Source organism: Gracilinanus agilis, chromosome 2 (assembly GCF_016433145.1).
Source record: "Gracilinanus agilis isolate LMUSP501 chromosome 2, AgileGrace, whole genome shotgun sequence".
In the NCBI taxonomy this organism is placed as follows: Eukaryota; Metazoa; Chordata; class Mammalia; order Didelphimorphia; family Didelphidae; genus Gracilinanus; species Gracilinanus agilis.
In genome coordinates, this window is record NC_058131.1 from 215,367,233 (window position 1) to 215,388,151 (window position 20,919).

General features: G+C 35.7%; 1 protein-coding gene across 1 annotated transcript in view; it reads right to left on the reverse strand.

The window, feature by feature from the left end:
* The window catches only part of CDH13 (cadherin 13), a 1,311,104-nt gene that overhangs the window by 140,389 nt on the left and 1,149,796 nt on the right, over positions 1-20,919 (reverse strand). Inside the window, exon 9 of the mRNA XM_044659579.1 lies at positions 19,425-19,565. Within this exon, the coding sequence (XP_044515514.1) occupies positions 19,425-19,565 (141 nt within the window). The remainder of the gene's footprint in view (positions 1-19,424; positions 19,566-20,919) is intronic.

Below are 20,919 nucleotides of genomic sequence, written 5' to 3' on the forward strand. Positions count from 1 at the left end.
TAAGACAATATGCTAGCTATAGCCACGATTCCCAAGCAAAAGAAAAAAGAGCAGCTAGGGAATCTGATAAAGAAAAGGACACAGTTATAGCCGATTTAAAGAGGTAGCTCAAGGAAGCTAGAAAGGAGAAAGAAAGAGAAGAAATTAAAAACCTAGTGTTGCAAGCAAGTAGGGGTCACAGTCAATGCAGACAGTCCAATGGTTATAATAGCAAGAGAAATAGCAATACAGTAAGTACTTGCTACGTCTGTGGACACCAGGGCCATATCATAAAATTCTGTAGATTCAAGAAGCAGATAAACTTTAACAAATCCTACAATAGTGATAATAGGAACAACACTAGAAAGACCTATTACATTTCCAAGTGGTCTAACAAGGCAAGCCAACATGAAGAAAATAAATCCCATGATAAGTGCTGGGAGCATAAATGCAAAAAATATAGCTAAACACCTCCTCTGGATGACGTAGAAAGTTACCTAAGATTAGGAGAGAAACCCAAAAATATATGCACCGAAGGCCTGGGAACAATAAAATATAATAAGAGTGGTGACTGTAATAAGGCAAAGGACATAGAAAGCACACTGCTTAGGCTGGGCATTAATAAGAGTGAATTTACTGTATTGGATGCAAGGGGAATTGAAAAGACTTCTGCAAAAAAAAAAAGAGTTGCAGGACATCTTTCAAAAGAGAAAAAAAGATGTCTATGAAACATCAAGCAATGAGGTTAAAGAAAGTCAATTAGCATATTCCTCACTGGGTAGTTTGGATATGCAACAGAAGGACTATATAGAAAGGATCAGTAATGGCTTGCAAAAAGATGAAGCATTACTATCTGGCTTAATGGTGGAGAAACTGAAGTTTCAAGACTTTATTCCAAGCTGTAATCAAAAAGCAACCTTGAATAAAGAAAGAGAAAGGGATCTACATTGTGTTAACACACTTGTAACACATATAACCCAAGAGTTAAAGCTGTGTCCTATAAAAGAAGCAACACCTCATGTAAATGCAGTAAATGAAGACAGTGTCTAAAGTGCAGAGGAGAAATGTCTCCAGGATTCTAAGGGAACCTCTGTATTCCTTCAACTTGAAATAGAGTTACATGAGAACACACATACAAATGAAGGTTACCTAGTTTCAAGTTTGAATCCACAGGCAGAAGAGTATAAACCACAGGCTTGTGTGAAGGACATTCATGAGATCAAATTAATATCTAGTCAGTTAACCAACAAGGTTAACAAGATTAACTCACTCAGAGAGAGTTCCAGTGAATTGCCTGAAGTTTCAAAGAAATGTGAAGGGGAGATTAACTATCAGCAAGTCTTAGAGATAGGAAAACTTGAATCTGAGGCACTGAATGATGAAAACTCTATCCATATACCAGAACCAGAAGCTGCAAAAGAGATAGTATATACTTCTCAAGACTTAGAAAGAACAGCTGATAAGGCAACTGGAAACTTCATTCTACCTTCAAGAGGAGACCTGCCAGACTCAACATTCCGTGAGTTTAGGCAGAGTCACCATGGCAATTCAGAATCCTGAGGGTGGATCTAGAGCAGGCTGTCAGTACTTCTGTGACACACTCCAGCAGGACATAATTATTTTGGTCATTTTTATTTATAATACTTTTCTGTTAGATTGCTTCCTATCCCAAATCTGACTCGATAGATAGATAGATAGATAGATAGATAGATAGATAGATAGATAGAGATGGAGAGATATTCACCTATAGTAGTCTTGTTCCAGGGGATTTGACTCTACCCCTGAATATCTGAACTTCTTTTGCAGAAAAATTTGAAATCATGTCCTGCTGCTCAACTGGGAACTACCTCTTGGGAAAAGGGCTTACTGTATTTCATGAGAAATTTGCAAATATTTTAATCCTTCCAGAGAATAGCTGTGAGTTCATTGAATCAGTTCCCTCATCTACAAAATGGGAACTTTTTTGTGCACTACCTTAAAAGAGAAGGGTTAAAAGAGACACTATGGCAAAATGTTTTGTTAGCAATAAAGTGTAATTGTAAAAAAAAAAGAATATACTTTTTCTTGCATCTCAAAATTAGTATAGGAGACTCAACATTATTCTAAAAGAGCAGAAAATAGTAACAATAGCATTGTATATAAAATAACTGTATATTTATGATCAAGTTAAATGTAAAACCTTATATAAAAACACACATATATAATTTAGTAATAAAGAGACAATGAAGGAAGATGAATCAACATATAAGTTCCAATGGCATCTATGTTATATCAAAATAATTTGGGGAGAACATCTAACAAACTGAATGGTCCCTACTATTACAATTTTCTTTGATAACTTAGATGAGAATTTCACAGAGATGGTTTGGCATGAGTGAGTTGTAACTTACACCATTGGGAAAATGACCAGGATCATTAGAATATTAGTATGTTCTGCAGACCTAAGAGGTAAGGAACAAATTTAAGGATCTGAAAAATGAACAAGATACTGCTATTGTTCATATGACCAAGTATTATACAATAAAAGTAGTGTGGTAGCCGCTTGAGTTTTTCAATAGCATAGCAAAAAAGAATGATGGGGAAAAGCATTTGTGAAAAAAGCAAAAAGCTAAGGGACCAACAGGCAAATGATCAGAAGACTGGGGAAAAGCCTTAACTCAAAATATGTAAGCACTGTGATAACCAGATGCAGGATGAAAAACCTGGAAAGACTTATATGAACTAATGCAAAGTGAAGTGAGCAAAACAAGGAGAACAGTGTATATAATAACAAAAAGATGGTATAATGATCACCTGTAAAGGGCTAAGCTATTATCAGCAAAACAAGTTTCCAAGAAAACCCCAAGGGAATCATGATGAAAACAAAAAATATACAAAAAAACCCCTCTATCCATAGAGAAAAAGGAAACTGCTAGAATCTGATTGCAGATCAAAGCACACCGTCTTTCATATTATTTCCTTCATGGGCTTTTAAATTATATATGTGATATGTGTCTTCAGTAATGACAAGGGGAATATGGAAATATGCATTGTGTGAAAGCACAGATAAAATCTATGTCAGACTATTTATCAATTTGGAGAAAGAGGTAAGGAATCTGAATTTTAAATATCAGAAAACAATTGTGAAAATTTTCAATTAAAATATTTTCTTTTACGAGTATTTATTCACCAAATTTATTGAGTATCAGTTTGTTTAGTAATGCGTAAGAGAAAAAAAACTGATCTATTTTACTGTGAAAAATAGTATTTCCTTGTTGAAAAGCATTCTCCTGTTAGGAAAAAGTGATCTACTTTTTTAACTCTTTAAAAGTTACCCTCAAGTGTCTCATTTGTCCCATTATTGTACATAAAGTCGTATGGAACTGTCTTGAGTCAGGCTCATCCCAGAATAAATTTTAATTTTATGCCAATGTAACTCAATTTCAGAATTTTCTTTTTCTTGAAATTTTGGATGTTTTATTTTAATGAAGGCAGACATAAGAAGCCTTGGTAGCATACTGTGCCCTAGGGTGGTTCAGAAGTGAGAAAACCACTCGCTCTAGTAAAAATTGCTTTTCCTACCACAGAGTGGCTATTGACCTTCTAAGTATAACCAAAGGGTTAGAAAAGGAATCACATTTGCATAAAGATTCACAGAGGGACTGAAAAGATCACTCATCATGAATAATTATGAAAGAGCTATCGACACAATCAATCATGTGGATGTGTGGGCTGCCAAAGCTGGGACGTTTGCCATAGGAGGAAAAAAAAAAAACACCAATGATTGACTAAATACTTGGTGTTCTTATCCAGATGTTCTGGCACATCAGAGACACAAATTGTCAACAGTTGAAGAATGTCCAGGTATGTAAAATGTCTTAATAGATTGTCATAAATCCAAGAGGATGGTGTCCTGCTGTATAGAGGCAACGTGGCAAAATTGAAAGAGGATTAAACTAAGAATTTAGGAGGATTGAGTTCAGATCCTCTCTGACTCTTACTTATTGTGGGACCATGGGCAAGTCACTTCAATTTCCTAAGCCTCAGTTTGCTCAGTTACAAAATAAGGATAATGTTCATTGTATATTTATAATAACTACCCATTTTTATTCTTCACACCATGATAGAATTGTTATTGAACCAGAATTCTGGTAAACTTTAAAATGCTATGAGTTTGGAGGGGGAAAGGAAAAGGAAGAGTATATCCATTTATATTTAGTATGTATGTGCCTGGAGCACTGCTAAGCACTTTCAAAAACATCTCATTTGATCCTCACAACAACCCTGTGAGGTAGATACTATTATTACCACCATTTTTTGTTGAGAAAACTGAGAAAATGGAGGTAAACAGATATTAAGTGACTTTCCCAGGGTCACACAGCTAGGAAGTGTCTATGACTGATTCAAAGTATTCTTGATAATATTTGTATAATCTAGTGGAATTGCTTGTTGGCTCCAGTAGGGGGGTAGAGGAGGGAAAGAAAATATATCATGTAAACCTGGGAAAATCTTAAAAATAAATAAAGAAAAACAAAATAAAAATAAAAAAAAATCAAAGTCTTCTTGACTCCAGACCCAGAGCTTTTCCTAGTTTGCCTAGTTGCCTAAAGATATGAATTATTAGCATAAAAAATGTATAGGTAGAAAAGACAGTCTTTTCATCACTTTTCCCCCTGATTTTTAATTTTGCCTTTGCATTTTTTCTAGATCTGTGAGTTTATCAAGATAGAGGATTTCTTGTGAGGATTGACCCTTCTAGCATCTCAAATTAGTGGCTATTCTACAATTTACAAAATCGACTTCTCCAGGATCACACAAGCAGAATAGATGAGAGACATAACTTAAACCAACATCTTCCTAGCTCTGAAGCTATGGCTCTAGCCACTACAGTATTCTATAAATAAATAAGGAAACTGAAATCTAACTGTTAAGTAATTTTCATATGTCTCCATAGCTAGTTTATTGAAGAGCAATGGTTATAATCAGGACATTCAGCTTCAAGTCTAGGGCCTTGTAGTTTGCCACCAATTCTATATACTAAAGTGTTAACATATGGCGAAACCTCCAGTCAATAAATAGCCAAAGGATACAGACTGACAATTTTCAGAAAAAGAAATAAATATATCTATAATCATAAAAAGAAGTTATCAATCACAATTGATTAGAGAAGTACAATTTTTAAAAAATTCTGAGGCACTATCTCACTTATCAGATTGGCTAATATAATGGAAAAGGAAAAAGACAAATGCTAAAAGGGATGTGGAAAAATAGGGACACTAATACAGTGTTGGGAGAGCGGTGAAATGATTCAACCATTCTGGAGAACAATTTGGACTTTGCCCAAAGGGCTATACAATTATGCATTTCCTTTAATCCAGTAATACCAGTACTAAAGATCAAATTATATATAAAATCTTTTTTTTAAATTGAGTGGATACCCATCAATCAAAGAATGGTTGAAGAAGTTATTGTACCCTAATTATGATGGAAAACTTTATGCTATAAGAAATGATAAGGTGGATGCTTCTGAAAAACTTGGAAGAATTATACAAACTGATGAAAAGTAAAGTGAACAGAATCTGGAGAACACTTTATATAGAAATAGCAATATTGTAATGATGATCAACTGTGAAAAACTTACATACTCTGATTAATGCAATCATCCAAGACATTTGAAAAGGACTCATGAGGGAAAATGCTATATACCTCCAGAGAGAATTGACAAACTCTGAGTTCAGATTTAAGCATATTGGGATTTTTTCCATTTTCTTTTTTTTTTGTAACATGGCTAATATAGAAATATATTTTTCATGTCTTCACATGTATAATGGTTATGATATTAATTGCTTTCTCAATGGATGAGGGAGGGGATTGTGGGAGGGAAAGAATTTTAAATTTAATTTTAAAAATATTACTATTACTGCTTCCATTTCTAAATTTTAGTAAAATATCCCTAAAATATATTTTATAATTTTTCCATGAATCAATGTAAAACTTGTTAAATTATTATTTGTAAACTAGCTCTATAAATGGAGGACCTGGGCTCATGCCTCACCTTTGATATATATACTAATTTTGAGCAATTTATGTCATTTAATTTCCCTGGGTCATAATTTCTTCAACTGAAAAATGTAACTAGACCAGATAGTTTCTGAGGTCCTTTTAAAATATTAATCTATAATGCTACAACCCTACAACTCTAATCCAGATTATTATTTTTAAATCAAGATGACAATTTCCTTTCCCACCTTTGTAGTTTTCCTCTTATTCTCTAAGTCATCTGAAAGGTCTAGTTTGGCACAATAATCCTATATGTGATTTTTTCCCCTCACATTCTGAGAAATAGTTTATTTGGACCTATTGATTTGAAATCACTGAGGATAGTGAGGTGCTCTCTGATCATTTTCTCACATATGTTGATTTTTACCTATCCATTAATCATTTTTGTTCTCCCCTTCTGAAGCCAAAGACGAATTTCATTTGAAGAGGGGGGGTGGGGGAAGTACAAAATAATAGTGAATAAGTCTGCCTTTTGACTGTCATACATCGTCAATGTCCCATTTACCCCAATCGATGGTATACCTTCTTTGAGTTCATTCTTTCATTCGACATAGCTAAATAATCCCTTTGGGTTCCTAGTTCATTTTGGGTTTTGGCTCCTGAAACACTGATCTTACAGAAATGTCACTCCTTTGTATTCATCATTTTTATATGCCCTTGTCTCTGCCTTCTAAGTATACCTTTAAAAATATGATTTCAAGAGTCATGTGTTTTTTTTTTCTCATTAAACCACTACATCCTTTCCTCTTCATTAAAGTAATTTTTCCTTGCAGTTAAGGATTTCATTCTTAAGAGATTCTCATCCTTCTGGGGTTGACTTCCCATGGCTACTATTAAGCCATTGTATATTACCTATCCTGCTTCTGAACTCAATTCTCAAAACAATTTAGGGCATGTATTAAATTTTGCCCAGCTTTTACTTTATCATAAACTCTATGATGACAGTCTCTAGCTCCTACTCTATGAAGGAGTCATTTTCCTTATTGAAAATACTTAAGTACTAAGAATATCTCTCCTTTATGTTTATCATGCCTTTAAAGAGTTAAATTAAGAGTAAAACAAATCATGTATTTCCTCCCATTGCTCCGATTTTGACAAAGTGAATTGTAATAGGCATCAGGTATATTAAGTAATTTATTATTACAATATGATGCTTCCTTTCTTAGCTTGTGATCCATTGCATGAACTCATTTGAATTAGTCTTCTGTCCCAGGCATCTGTACTATACTCAAATGACAATATCATTTCTTTTGGTTCTTGGTTGATACTTAAACAAATTTTTATATCACATACTTCTTTTTTCATTTTGGTTATATAATTTTATAATTTTCTCAAAATATGTATATCTTTCCAAAATATAGTACTATCCAATAATTTTTCATATACCCTATCCTTTCATGTAGCTAGTTGCCCAAGGTGGATTTACATGTATGCATTTATGTATATGCATATTACATATTTATATACCCAACATATGAGTATTGGTATGGGTATATCATATATGTGTATTCTAGAGAGAATAAAATGTTATTTTTTATGTATACATACAGAAAAAATGGTTAATAGTTAAAATTAACATATGGTAAGACATTTTTGGAGAGTTCCTCTGTTCCCTAATTGGATTCAAGTCAACAGACCTGTTTACAGGCATACATACACAAATACACATAAAATGCATGCCTATGTATGGACACACATGGATGTATATAACATTTATATTATATTACATGATGCTTATATATGTGTATATCTTTAACATGTATATATGTGTGTGTGCATGCTTAACTTAGTCTTCTTAATTCAAGAACTCTAGTCACCCTGTTTATTACTTATATTTTATGTATTTTTAAATAATCCTCTAAGGCATTATCATTCTTTTTCTTGAATATCATCTGTGAATTGGTATTTCTCTCTAATATCCATGGCAAATTAATATCCATATATATCTTTCCATATCTGTGTACATGTGTGAATTTCTTTCCTCCCTCTCCTTTTCTGTATTGATAAACAGTGAGCTTATGCACAAGCTAGAACACAATCAGTGTTTTTGGTTGTCCTGTTGTTGTTTGTGGCTACGTATAATCAGGGTAGAAATTTGGACCAGAATTAGAGAGAGTAATTAATTTGTCTTTTGTGCATAATTTTTTCCCCACTCCTTGCACAGGCCAAACCCAAAATTCCTCAAAAGGATTTGGGGAAAGAAAATGATGAATTCCTTATCATGGGCTCTCCACAGCTCCCTTGTGGTTTACATTCCGCCTGTGAAAGTACAGGCTAAGATACTGTCATATTCAAACTCTGGAAGTTGTGAGTCTCACCTTGAATGACAGGTGAAGATAGTTGGAGGCAGCAGAATATTCCCAGATGCCGTGAGGACAAGAGGAATGGCAGTTGGCCAGGGGGTATAAATACCCTGACAGCCTTCTGAGAGTGGCTTTTGCTTTTTGGCTTTGGCTTTTGGGCTTTTGGACCCTTGGCTTTTGGTTTTAGAGCCCTGGCCTAAACTCTTGTCTTGAACATTGAACTTGGAGAACTGACCTGTGGGTCTGACTGTGGATCCTCTGTTTCTATCTGAATTCCCCCTAGATATTTAGGCGCCTAAACCATCACTAGATATTTAGGTATCCTGGGCCAGGGGGGAACTGGGAAGTGGGGAGGAGAAGAATCAGAGGGAGGTAAGGGAGGTATTTCCTGATAGCTGTAGAACTGACATAACAACTGGCAGTAAGAAGCTGAGAGGGATCATCAATATCTGTGTCAACCAAGCAGATTGCTTACTCTGAGAGTCTGGCTGTGGCCAAGCTGAGACAGAGGAGGTGAAGAACAAGAGCTCCAGCAATACTGAAGCAGCCTACAGTCCTGAGGGATTAGTGTCATAGCCTTTAGTGACAGGGTCTCCTATCCCCAATCCATTCCTGATCATTCCTTTCCCTTATTAACATCATAAAGATTTAAGTAGCTTCCTTGAGTAGTTATTACATCAACACTCTTGGGAGGGAGCAACACAGCCAAATGAATGTTATCCAAGGCTAATAGAGCCCAATACTAATAATCAATCCAACCCCAGGTGGGACCTGAAAGGGTCACCCATCCACTGACCTTTAAGGATCCTACCTGGGCACTGTTATCAAGAAAGGCAGTTATCATAACATCCAGCTGAGTGGCAGGACTTGGGTGTCCCTACACCAGCCATCAAGGGAATCCAAAGCACAGCTTCCCAGATTAAGAATACTATAATAACTAATAGTACAGAGATACCTTCTTATTTTATAACAATACCTACGATGTGTTTGGGGAGTACAGGAGTCCCATCAAGGGCTATATAAGGTTGGAAACTTTCAAACTCGCTAGTCCAAGTCTTTCATTTTATAGTTGAGAAAACAGGTTCAGAAAAGTTAATAGAATATTTTCCTATTCATTGGGATGATGCTTATAACAACTGCCTGTAAAGCAGATAAGATTCATAATGATATAATATTTATAGCTAGAAAAAAATCTTAGCTAGTCTCTATTCCATTATTATAAATATGAGGAAACTAAGGACTGGGAAAGTTTTTGCACTTCTCCAGTCTTATTTAAGCTTATAAGCAATGAAAGTAGAATTCACGACTAAGTCTCCTGCCACTAAATTCAGTGCATATTCCACTAAATCATGCAGTCAATTTAAACAAAAATTTATTAAGCATCTACCATGTGCCAGATACTCCCCTAATCATTGGGAATACAAAGAAAGGAAAAAAGTACCCATGTCCTCATGGAGCTTACATAGTTTTGGAGGATGCACCATGTAAATAATTATGTCGATATGAAGTTATTTCAGAGCAGGAGTTCTAACTTTTAATAATGGGGGCGACATGGGGTATGCTTGTAGGCATCCCAGTAGGGAGAGATAAAAGATTAGAAGGTGGAGATGATAGTGAGGCAAGCTTCTGGAGAAGATGGAAGGGGATGAGATTAAGGATATGAGTATAAGCATTTGGACAAGAAGGAAGACCACCTCTTACTGTGAACCAGAGTGAAGGAGATGTATAAGGCAGGGGACTTTGGGAATTAGTGATGAAGGAGTAAGGATAAAAAGAAGGGTAGGGATAAAGGATCTTTCGGTGAATGGCTTCACTATTTTTGACAATGTATGAAGTCTTTAGCTGAGGGGTTGGAGGAATGAGATCCTGTAAGAATGTAGGAAGTGTTTGGGGTAATGGTCTGGGAAAGAACTGGGGAATAGAGGGACAATCAGGAAAAGTTGGAGGAAATAAGGAATGGCCTTACTATCTTCATTTTGCATATGAGTGAATATGGGTTCAGTGAAGTTAAATAGCTTGATTAAATTCATCTGGTCAGTTAAGTGCTGGAAACAGAATGAGGATCAGGATTTCTGATTCTGAATCCAATATTTTTTTCCATTAAACCACACTACTATACTTCTTGAAATAAGCAAGTATTCTGCTAGATATAATCATACTTGGAATAACCTTAGAAGTTGTGATAGTGGTGAAGGGGTTAATTCTGTTTTTTAAAAAATCTAAAGAAAGTAAAACATGATAGTGCCTTAACCCAAGACATCAGTTATAATATTTTGAGTGATTCTATGGTCAAAGATCCTAAAAAATTACATTTTCCTTGAACTGTTATCACTGAGAGGCAAGCATGAAAATTAGGCTAATTAAACCTAACACTGTACCTTTTATAGGCAGCAATATTATTAAAAATGGGGGTTTGATTGCACTTGATGAAATACAGTGATAATTTAGCATAAGCAGAAAGTGAGGCAAATTTTTAACTTAATTCAATACTCCTAAGATAAGTGCCTAGATTAACAAATCCTTTGCTAATAGTATCCTCTTTACATGACAAATAACATGACCAGTCATCAAGTATGGAATTAAATAATGTGCCTTATTCTTCTTATGTGTGAAGAAACTAACTATATCTCTTTGATGTCAGTTCAAGTTGTCTGTCATCCAATTTGGGATCTGATCACAGTAATGAGAGCCAGGAGCAAGGAGGATGCTGATTTGTTCCTAGTCTAAATGAAGACTAGAAAGCTGGCTGAAAATCTGGTCATCATCCTGACTGGCTTCAGTTTCTTTCTCCTCACTCAGGCAGCTGGGACATAAGCGTAAAGAATCAATCTGAGAGTTCTCTAATCTGACCAAATCTCTGCAATGGGTCTGATCCTTGCTTCTTACTTTAATCCTGTTAGAAATACCTCTTCCCAGTGCCTGGCTTGTCCCTCCTCTATAGCACTGATCTCTCCTTAGTTGCACTGCTGTGCTCCTAATGTTTTCTTTTTTTTTCTTACTGGACTACCATTTTATCTCTTTGACTTTCATCTGCATCCATTTACATTTCATCTTATTTCTTTTATTACTATCACCAGTTTTTTAAAATTTCAAATGGAGAACAGGAAGTTATCAGCATGTGAGCAGCAAATATGGAGTAGGAAACTTCAGCAACTGGGCAATGGTAACAAGCCTTAATAAAAGAGATCAATGGTCTTCTTTCTTCTGAAAACTCTACCTAGCTCTAAAGATCATAGGTAACCAGCACTTCCACCAAGCCCCAAGGCAGAAGGTCCTTGGGACTCAAGCATAGTTCTTTGAAGGAGATTGAACTGTCTCCATCATGTGCTTTGTACAGTTCAGGTGAGAGTTACTAAAAATATTCCTTAAAATAGCAACAAACCTCATATCAAAGCTTGCCCAGAAGAAATATGATGATGCTGCTGCTGATGATGACTGCTCTCATTATAATCATCATTAATTATAATTTCACTACTATTACTGATGATAATAATACTAATATTTGTATAAAGCTTGAGACAACTAAATGATGCAGCAGTTAGCATACTATACTTGTAATCAGGAAGACCTGAGTTCAACTCCAGCCTCAGACACTTACTAGCTATGTGACCCTGGACAAGTCAATTAGTCCTGTTTACCTCAGTTTTCTCTTCTGTAAAATGAACTAGAGAAGGAAATGGTAAACCATTCCAGTATCTATGTCAAGAAAATCCCAAATGAGTTCACTCAACTAAATGAAAACAAAATATAATGCTTACTTTGTGCCAGGCACTATGCCAAGTCCTTTACAATTATTATATCATTTGATCCTTACAACAATCCTGGGATGGGCTTAGGTACTTTTATTATTCCCATTTTACAAGTGAAGAAAAAGGTTAAGTGGCTTGTCCAGCATCACACTGGTTTTGGTCATATTTGAATTCATGTTTTTCTAACTCAAGGTCTGGTGCTCTATTCACTCTGCCACCTAGCTACCAGTAATTTTCTCACATCTAAGGCATTCAATCTTTGTATGAGGACACAGCCATACTCAAATAAGTAAATATAAAAAATAAAAACCCTGCATCACTTTTTGATGATTGTCAGGTCCCCTCTGGAATAAGAAGAATGCAAAGTGGGAATCCTAATGGAAGTATGTTAGAGTGGAGAAAGGATAAGGCTTATATAAGCTTCCCTTTAGAAAATAACTTTCTGTAATGCTTTGTAAGGAAGATGTAAGAGAAAAGTATTAATGAAAACCCTAATTAACTCAATCAACCAACAAATATAATTAAGATTTTATGATATATGATTTATTACACTCCAAGAAAGAACAAGCATAACCTTTAACCAAACAATACCACTACTGGGTCTGTATTCCAAAGAGATCAGAGATAAGGGAAAAGGACCTACCAAAGTTTTTAGCTTGTTTAGTAGTGGAAAAAAATTAGAAACTGAGGAGTTGTCCATCCTTTGGCATTTAGGTGAACAATTTGTGGCATATGGTTGTAATGGAATATTTTTCTGCAGTGAGGAATGATGAACAAGATGAGTTCAGAAAAACCTGGAAAGACTTATATGAACTGATGTAAAGTGAAGTGAACAGAATCTGGAGAACACTGTATACATTAACAGAAATATTATATGATGAACAACTATGAAGAACTAAGCCATTATAAGCAAAGCAAGTCTCCAAGATCACCACAAAGGACTTATGAAGAAAATGTTGTGCATTACCAAAAAAGGAATTGTTGGAGTCTGAGTACAGAGCAAAGAGCAAAGCATACCATCTTCCATCATGTATCCTTCAGGAGATTTCTATTGTATGTGTGATATGTCTGTAATCATGATATGAGCAATATGGAAATATATATTGCATGAAAATATGGATATAACCTATATCAGATGTTATGTTTGTAATAATAGGGATGTTGGGAAGCTGATGGCTTGGCCAGGGCCAGGTGCCTGCAAGACACTCTCCTCCCCCCCCCCACAGGCTTGAGTGAGTGGGAAGGGGCAAGTGCTTCTTGCTCTCAAACCCCTCCTACTCAGCAGTTGGTTTTCAGTTGAATATGGAAACAGGGCAATGACTTCTGACAAGGCTCAGCAAAGCTAATCTCTAATGATGTTCTCCTTAATTTATATTCCCCACAGGTCTGATTGGGAACTGAGTAGAAGCTAGATATCTTGATGTTAAGGACTGAGAAGGAACAGACTTCTTAGGCTGGCAACTGACAGGAATCAACCTTAATGGCCATAGTGAGCATACCCAAATAATACCCAGGCACTGCTATCAAAGATAAAGCTTATCTTGATAAAAGAAGGAAGGGAAAGGCAAGAGGGGGTAATTAGGATTTGGATAAGAATTGGGAAGCCCTGGACTGTCGGGTTGAAGCTGCCCTTCCCCCCCCACCCCAGGAGGGAGTGGCAGACCTTTAGCTAACTTGCTCTCAAAGCTAATCGTAATTACTTCTAATGTCTATATAACTAAATAATTATTATATTGATGCTGGAAAGGTCTAATCCTACTAGACAGGCAAACTCCTGAGTAGAGACCACAATGGTTTTTGCCACTATGGCCTCCCAGGCAAACCCCAAATCAGGAACAGCAAGTAGAAAGATCTGTTCCCCTCAACCTCCAGGAATCAACTGTTTAACTCCCTACCAACTGCCCACTCACCCAAAGTTCTCCAGGGGGTTCCCCTGGAATTCTGGGTGAGGCTTGACCCTGTATTTTGCAGGAATTCCATGCTGCCATTTTCTATATTACACAGACTATTCACCACCTCAGGTGGGGTGAGGGAGGTTAGGGAGGGATAAAAATCCAAATTTCAAAATGTCAAAAAAAATTGTCAAAATTGTTTCTATGTGTAACTGAAAAAAGAAAAGCATTTTTAAAAATAGAAACAAGAAGACTGATGAATACAGGGAAGCATAAAAAGACTTCCATAAACTGATGCAAAATGATTTATCAGGACTAGAAAAACACTATATACAAAGATTACAGCAATTTGAATAACAAGAACCACCACAAAACAGTCAAAACTGAATCATGTGAAATTTCAAAAAACATGAATGGCTTCAAAGAAAAGATATGGGGGGAACGTCTTTTCATGTTTTTGAAATGTTAATATCCACTAATAGCATACAGTTAATATAGCATCAGATTTCCTTGAAGTACTAAAGAAATTATTTTTTTCTCTTTCTCCTTAAAAATATTTTAAGGTATAATTCTGAGAGAGAGTGGATAAGGGATAGAAAGAGAAATCTAGGTGATGTAAAAAACCAAAATTTCAATAAAAATATTTGGAAAGTATAGTTCCACAGTATACTACCTTACTCATATCTCACATGGAATTTTGACTTCAAGTCTGAGTTCTATAATTTGACAAAAAATTGAGTTTAAGGAAACTGACAAGCTAGTGAATGCCCAGAGAAAGGAATATATAAGAAGACTCAAATGAAAGAACCAGGAAGTGTTTTAAATGCCAGAGGACTTTTTATTTTATATTGGAGTTTATTGAGCAGGGAAATGACATAGTCAGATCTGCACTTTAGAGAAATCCCGTTAACAGTTGGGTATTCCCTGACCTCAATAAGAATGGATTGTTATGGGGAAAGACTTGAAATAGGGATGTCATCTAAAGGTTTATTCAAATAGTCCAGTTGATGTGAAAGACTTAGCCACTCTCAGCAAAACTATGATCTGGTACAATTTTGAAGGACTTATGACGAATGCTATCCACCTCCAGAGAAAAAACTGTTGAAGTCAGAGGCAGATCAAAGCATGCTGTCTTTCACATTAGTTTACTTATGGTTTTATTGAGGGATTTTGGTTTCATATGATTATTCTGTTTCAACTGTTAAACATATGGAAGTATGTTTTACATGATAATACTAATCTATATTGAATTGCTTACTTTCTATGCGAGGTGGTGGGTGAAGGAAGGGAGGGAGATAATTTGGATCTTATAATTTCAAAAAACATATTGTAAATTGTTATTATATGTAATTGGAAAAATAAAATATATTTGAATAAAAAATATAAATTGTATGATGATCAACTGTAAAAGACTTAGCTACTCCTAGCAATACAATAATTCATTACAATTCTGAAGGACTTATGACATAAAATGCTATCTACCTCCAGAGAAAAAACTGTTGGAATGCTGATCAACGCACACTATTTTTCAGTTTATTTGTGTTTCATTTGGGGGTTTTGGTTTTATGTGGGTATTCTTTTATAACAATGATGAATATGAAAGCATCTTTTGCATTATAATACATATATAACCCAAATAAAATTACTTTCCATCTCTGGGAACAGAGAGGGAGATATTTTAAATCTTCAAAAGGTCTTATAATTTCAAAAAATATATGTTGAAAATTCTTATTATATATAACTGGAAAAATAAAAATAATAAGGGAATCTTTTTTAATGGTCCAGTTGAAAGGTAATTAAAAACTTGAACTAGGTTAAGTATAAGAGAAGGGGATATGTAGAGAGAGGTGGTGATGATAGACACAAGATTTGGCAACAGTTTGGCTATGTGGAACAAGCAAGAATGAGGCATTGAGAATGACACTGAGGTTTCAAGCTGCAGAGAAAAGGAAGATGTTTGAACACTAGAGACAGAGAGAAGTTTAGAAGAAGGGAGGATTTGAGAGAAAAGCACCTAGTTGAGTTTTAGACTTGTTCTATTTGAGATATCCACAGAATATGAAGTTCAAAATGTCCAAAAGGTACTTGGTGATGTGAGAATATGGAAATAATCTACCTAAAGATGATAATTAAACTTTAACAATTGAGTTTAATAAGGAGTGGAGTAGAAAAAAAAAATATATATGTATATTTATATATATTAAGCATTTTCTATGTGCCAAGCACTGTGCTAAGCTCTAGGGACTCAAATAGACAAACCAGATAGTCCTAACACTCAAGGATCTAATATTTTACCTGAGGGAGACAAATCAAAGTTCATTTGAAGGGTAGATGGGAAGGCCAAGAATTCTTAAGGGATCTATGAAAATGTGGATAGCAAAGCTTAGGTGTCATTAGATGAAAGTGCTGCTGTCTAGAAAGTTTAGAAGTAGGGCAGATATGGTGAAAGAACAGATAGTAAGGCCTCATGTTAATAGTAATAAGTAATAATAATAATAAATGCTAGTAATAATTAATAATTAAAGTAATAATTAATAGTTAAAAAGATAAATTTAAGAGCTAAATAGAGCAAGTGCTTGAGTGAGAAGAGACTTGAGAGAGTGCGACTAGCCAGTCAGCTATTAGAATAGTCCAAGATGTTAGATGATGCAGGCATCAGGATGGTGGCAAATGTCTAAGGGGAAAAGACGGAATACAGAAGAGATGTTATGGGGCAGCTGGGTGGAACATTAGATAGAGAATGAAGTCTAGAATCAAGAAGACCTCAGTTCAAAGTAGCTTCACTCACTTATGAACTGTGGAACCTTGGGTAAGTTAGTTAACTTCTGTTTGTCTCATTTTCTTCCTCTGTAAAATGGAGATAAAAATAAAACCTATTTCAAAGAGTTACTGTGAGGATCAAATGAATTAATATTCAGAAAGGTTTAGAACAAAAAACTAAAACATAGTAAACACCCTATAAATAATAGTTATTATTATCAATATTAAACAACTCACTGGATAGGGGGAATCAAGAGACTAAGGAGTCAATGATGACACATAGATTGTGAGTCATAAATATTGGGAGGATAATGGTGTCCTCAATAGTAATAAAGAAATTAGGAATGGGGTGGTTAGAGGTGGTGTGGGATAATGATTTGAGTTTTGAACATGTTGAGTTTAAGATGTCTATAGAGTGTCCACTTCAAAATATCTAATAAGCATTTTTGATATGTAAGACTAGAGTTTAGCAGAGACATTATAACTAGATGAATAAGATCTGAGAGTCATCTGTGTAGAGCCAAGACCATTAAAATCATTGGAAATGCTCCAGAGGGAGAAAAGAAGAGGCTTAGGACAGAGTGTTGGGGTAAAAACCATGGTTAGTAGGAATGACCTAGATGAAGATTCAGCAAAGGAGGCAGAGAAGTAACTGTCATATGGGTAAAAGTAGAACCATGAGAGAACAGTATCACGGGAAACCTAAAGAGAAGAGAGTGTCAAAGTGAAAAGGGTAACAGTGTCAAGGTATTTGAAGCACCTCCATGTAAAAGTGGAAATGAATTTGTGGTTTGCCTTCAAAGGGAAGATCCAGTAGCAATGGATAATTTATCATTGCAAGATGTCAAGAAAACTAACCATTAGAGATACCCAAAGATGGAATATACTTCCTGGAAAGATTATAGCTTTCCCTTCATCAGGATCTTTAAGAAGAGACTGTATGACTCATATGCTACACTGGTGATTCCTTTCATGTAAATTGGACTAGATAGTCATTGAATTCCCTTCAAACTCTTAAAATTGTTTATTTCAGTGATTCTTTGAAGAGTCACATATAAGGAAGCAGGGCATTCCTAGTCTTGGAAACAACCTATACAAAACCATGGAGGTGGGAAATGGAATTTCAACCTGGCCAATTTTCATACTGGCCAATAGGTCAGTGTGACTAGTGGGTAAAGTGTTATTACAGGGAACAATATGAATTTAGACTGGAGAGGCAGGTTAGAACCAGATTCGTTAGAATCTGTATACTGTAGCCCTCCCAAAGGCTCAAGATTATACAAAAGGATCTCATTTCAGGCAAACCCCATGAACTTAGGACTATTCAGTGCCCACCCCCACCCAGTTCCTTCCTCTGTGCTAATCACTTTCCTTTTTTGAGAAAGCAGGTTTTGTCAATTCAAATTCCTTGGGAAATTTCTTACCAGGAATCATGATTTTCAGAAAATCTATTGATAAATATACTAGTTCATACTCCCTACAGTAGGATGCAAGGGAAACCTTTTTTTTACAAATCATCCTTGGTCTTAGCTTTATGTTCTCAATGCATTTTCTTCCCATGTTCTCCTAGGAGAACTTAATTGAACCTCTATAATTGAGTTGCAGCCATGAATGCTGTGTTCTTAGCCTGGTTTTCTATACTGATTATTGTTTGGTTGCAATAAATAGTGAACCACAACAATAGTATATAATCATCAATGCATAGGAGCCAAAGAAAGAAAATATCTCTCCTTCAAAAAGCCTACTTTGTTTTTTTAATTTAGCAGCTCTCATGCTACCATACTATTGCCAAAAATATCTGATTTCCATTATGCCACATTTCAGTCTGGCATTTCAGTCTACACTTGCTGGGGAGGAAAATAGTCATTAAAGTATACAAGGTGCACCGAAATCTCCCTCAGAAGCTTCAGTTTAGCATGGATGTGGCTCTGGGTTCCCCAAAGCCATGCCAACAGAATAAAAACTCTGGCAGGTGGCTCTTACCAAGCTGGAAAAGTAGCGAGTTCAAGATCCACTAAATTCATGTGTGCCTGATTTCTCAGGACCAAACTAACAAAAGCCAAAAAGGCTTATTGATTTTTGGCACCTAGAGGAAGCCTTAGAAAGTATAGAAACTCATGGAGTAATTTATTCAAGCAAAGGAGTTTTGCAATCTATTGATAGATGGAAAAGACTCACTGATAAAACCATTCAACTTGGAATCCCAGGATCAAAGATTTAAAGATAAAAAGGAACTTAGAAATCAACTAGATCTACTCCCTCATTTAATAGAAAATGAAATGAGGGCTAGTGAGGGTTAGTGGTTGCCCAAAGTCAGATAAGCAGTAAGCTTGAGTGGTAGGATTCGAAATCAGGTGCTCAGACTATATGTGTGGTATTCTTTCTACTGTACCATGATGATATTTTAATGTAAGTTAATTAACATAAAACAGTGATAAATGACTCCAATAAGATGAAGAAATGTCTCTTTTTAATTAAGTTATTTTGAGTAAATGAGAAATTTAGCCAATATTTAGTTTCCTACACAACTTGTGCAATTCTATGAACACTATCCAACCATATATGCAATTTTTTATACATGATCAGGTGGTTAGACAAGATGTCCATAAATATCCCTTTCCACTCTGAGATTTTATAAATGAATCTTCACCACTCGGTCCCACTAACTACCCCAAGGGCAACATGAATCTTTAGGTGTTTACCTCTTTCTTGGTGAACTTTGGTGAGTGATCATTTTTGTCATCAATCAGGATGGTAGCCGTTGCTGTCCCCGTTAAGCCAACGTCCAAACCAGCCATGTCCTGAGCTTCAATGATCAGCTCATATTTAGGGTTTTCCAGAGTCTAAAGAAAAAAAGACAAAAGTTGTGGTTTAGGTACAGTTGACTCTTCAGAGCAGCTAAGATAGAGGTTAGCTTATGAGGTACTGTGCATAGTCAATTATCCAACAAAAAAATAAGTATTGGGAACCTATGATGGGCCAGACTTAGAGTTAGGAACTGGAGACACAAATGGAAATGACGGACAGTTGCACCCAAGGAGTTTACATTCTATTGGAGGAAACAACTTGAGTACCTACATGTAAATACTATATGAGCAGGTGTGTATAACATATGTATTTATATACAAACACACATATGTATGCATGTATGTATTCAAAATGACTTTTTCCCCTAAAGTATTACAATCCACAAATGAATTTTCTTTTTTTTTCTCCTTTTAAAACCCATACTTTCCTTCTTAGAATCAATACTGTGTAATTGGTTCAAAGGCAGAAAACTGGTAAGGGCTAGGCAATGGGGGATAAGTGACTTGCCCAGAGTCACCCAGCTAGGAAGTGTCTGATAGTAGATTTGAATTAGGACCTTCTTATCTCTAGGTCTGGCTCTCAGTCCACTGAGCTACCCAGCTGCTTCCCACAAATGAATTTTCTATTCTCTACTGCATAGTCATACATGTTTCATTTCATTGCATGCCTTCAAAATTATGTTTAAAAAAACACCACATACTCCATATCTACTCACATACACAAAGATAAATAATTCATATTCTTCACAGTAGCTAGAATTTGTAAAGAGACTTAAAGTTTGCATCATACTTAACAAATATTTTGTTTGATCCTCACAACCCTGAGATGTAGGTGTTCTAATTGAGGATAATGAGGTAGTCAGTGATTAAGTGATTGTCCAGGGTCATGCACCTAGTTAAATACATGAGTCCATATTTGAACTCAGGTCTTTTCAACTCCAGGCCCAGGGCTCTGTCTACTCTATCATCTAACTGACTCTCATCTTCTCATCTTCCAAAAGCTTATATTTGGGCAGGCAGATAAGATATTTCCCCAGATAACGATCAAGAACAGCAGAGGGTAAAGTGCATGAGAGATATAAAGTGGTGAAGAATGAGCAAAAGCATAATATAGGAAGTAGTATTTGAGGTAGAAGCATCCAAGCATTATCTTCCTTACAGTTCACAGAGGAAGGACATTCCAGAGTGAACTAGGGAAATGTCTGGGGAAAAGGGAGCAATGAATGCGCAATGGGATCCCCTTCACTGGAGCCCATTAGACAAAGGCTGCAGACTATCTATTGATCATATTAGAGTCAGGATTCTTTTTCCAGACAAGAATTATACTAGATGATCTTAAATTTGAACTAGACTCATCTAAAATTCTGCAATGATTCTGTATTTGGATCGA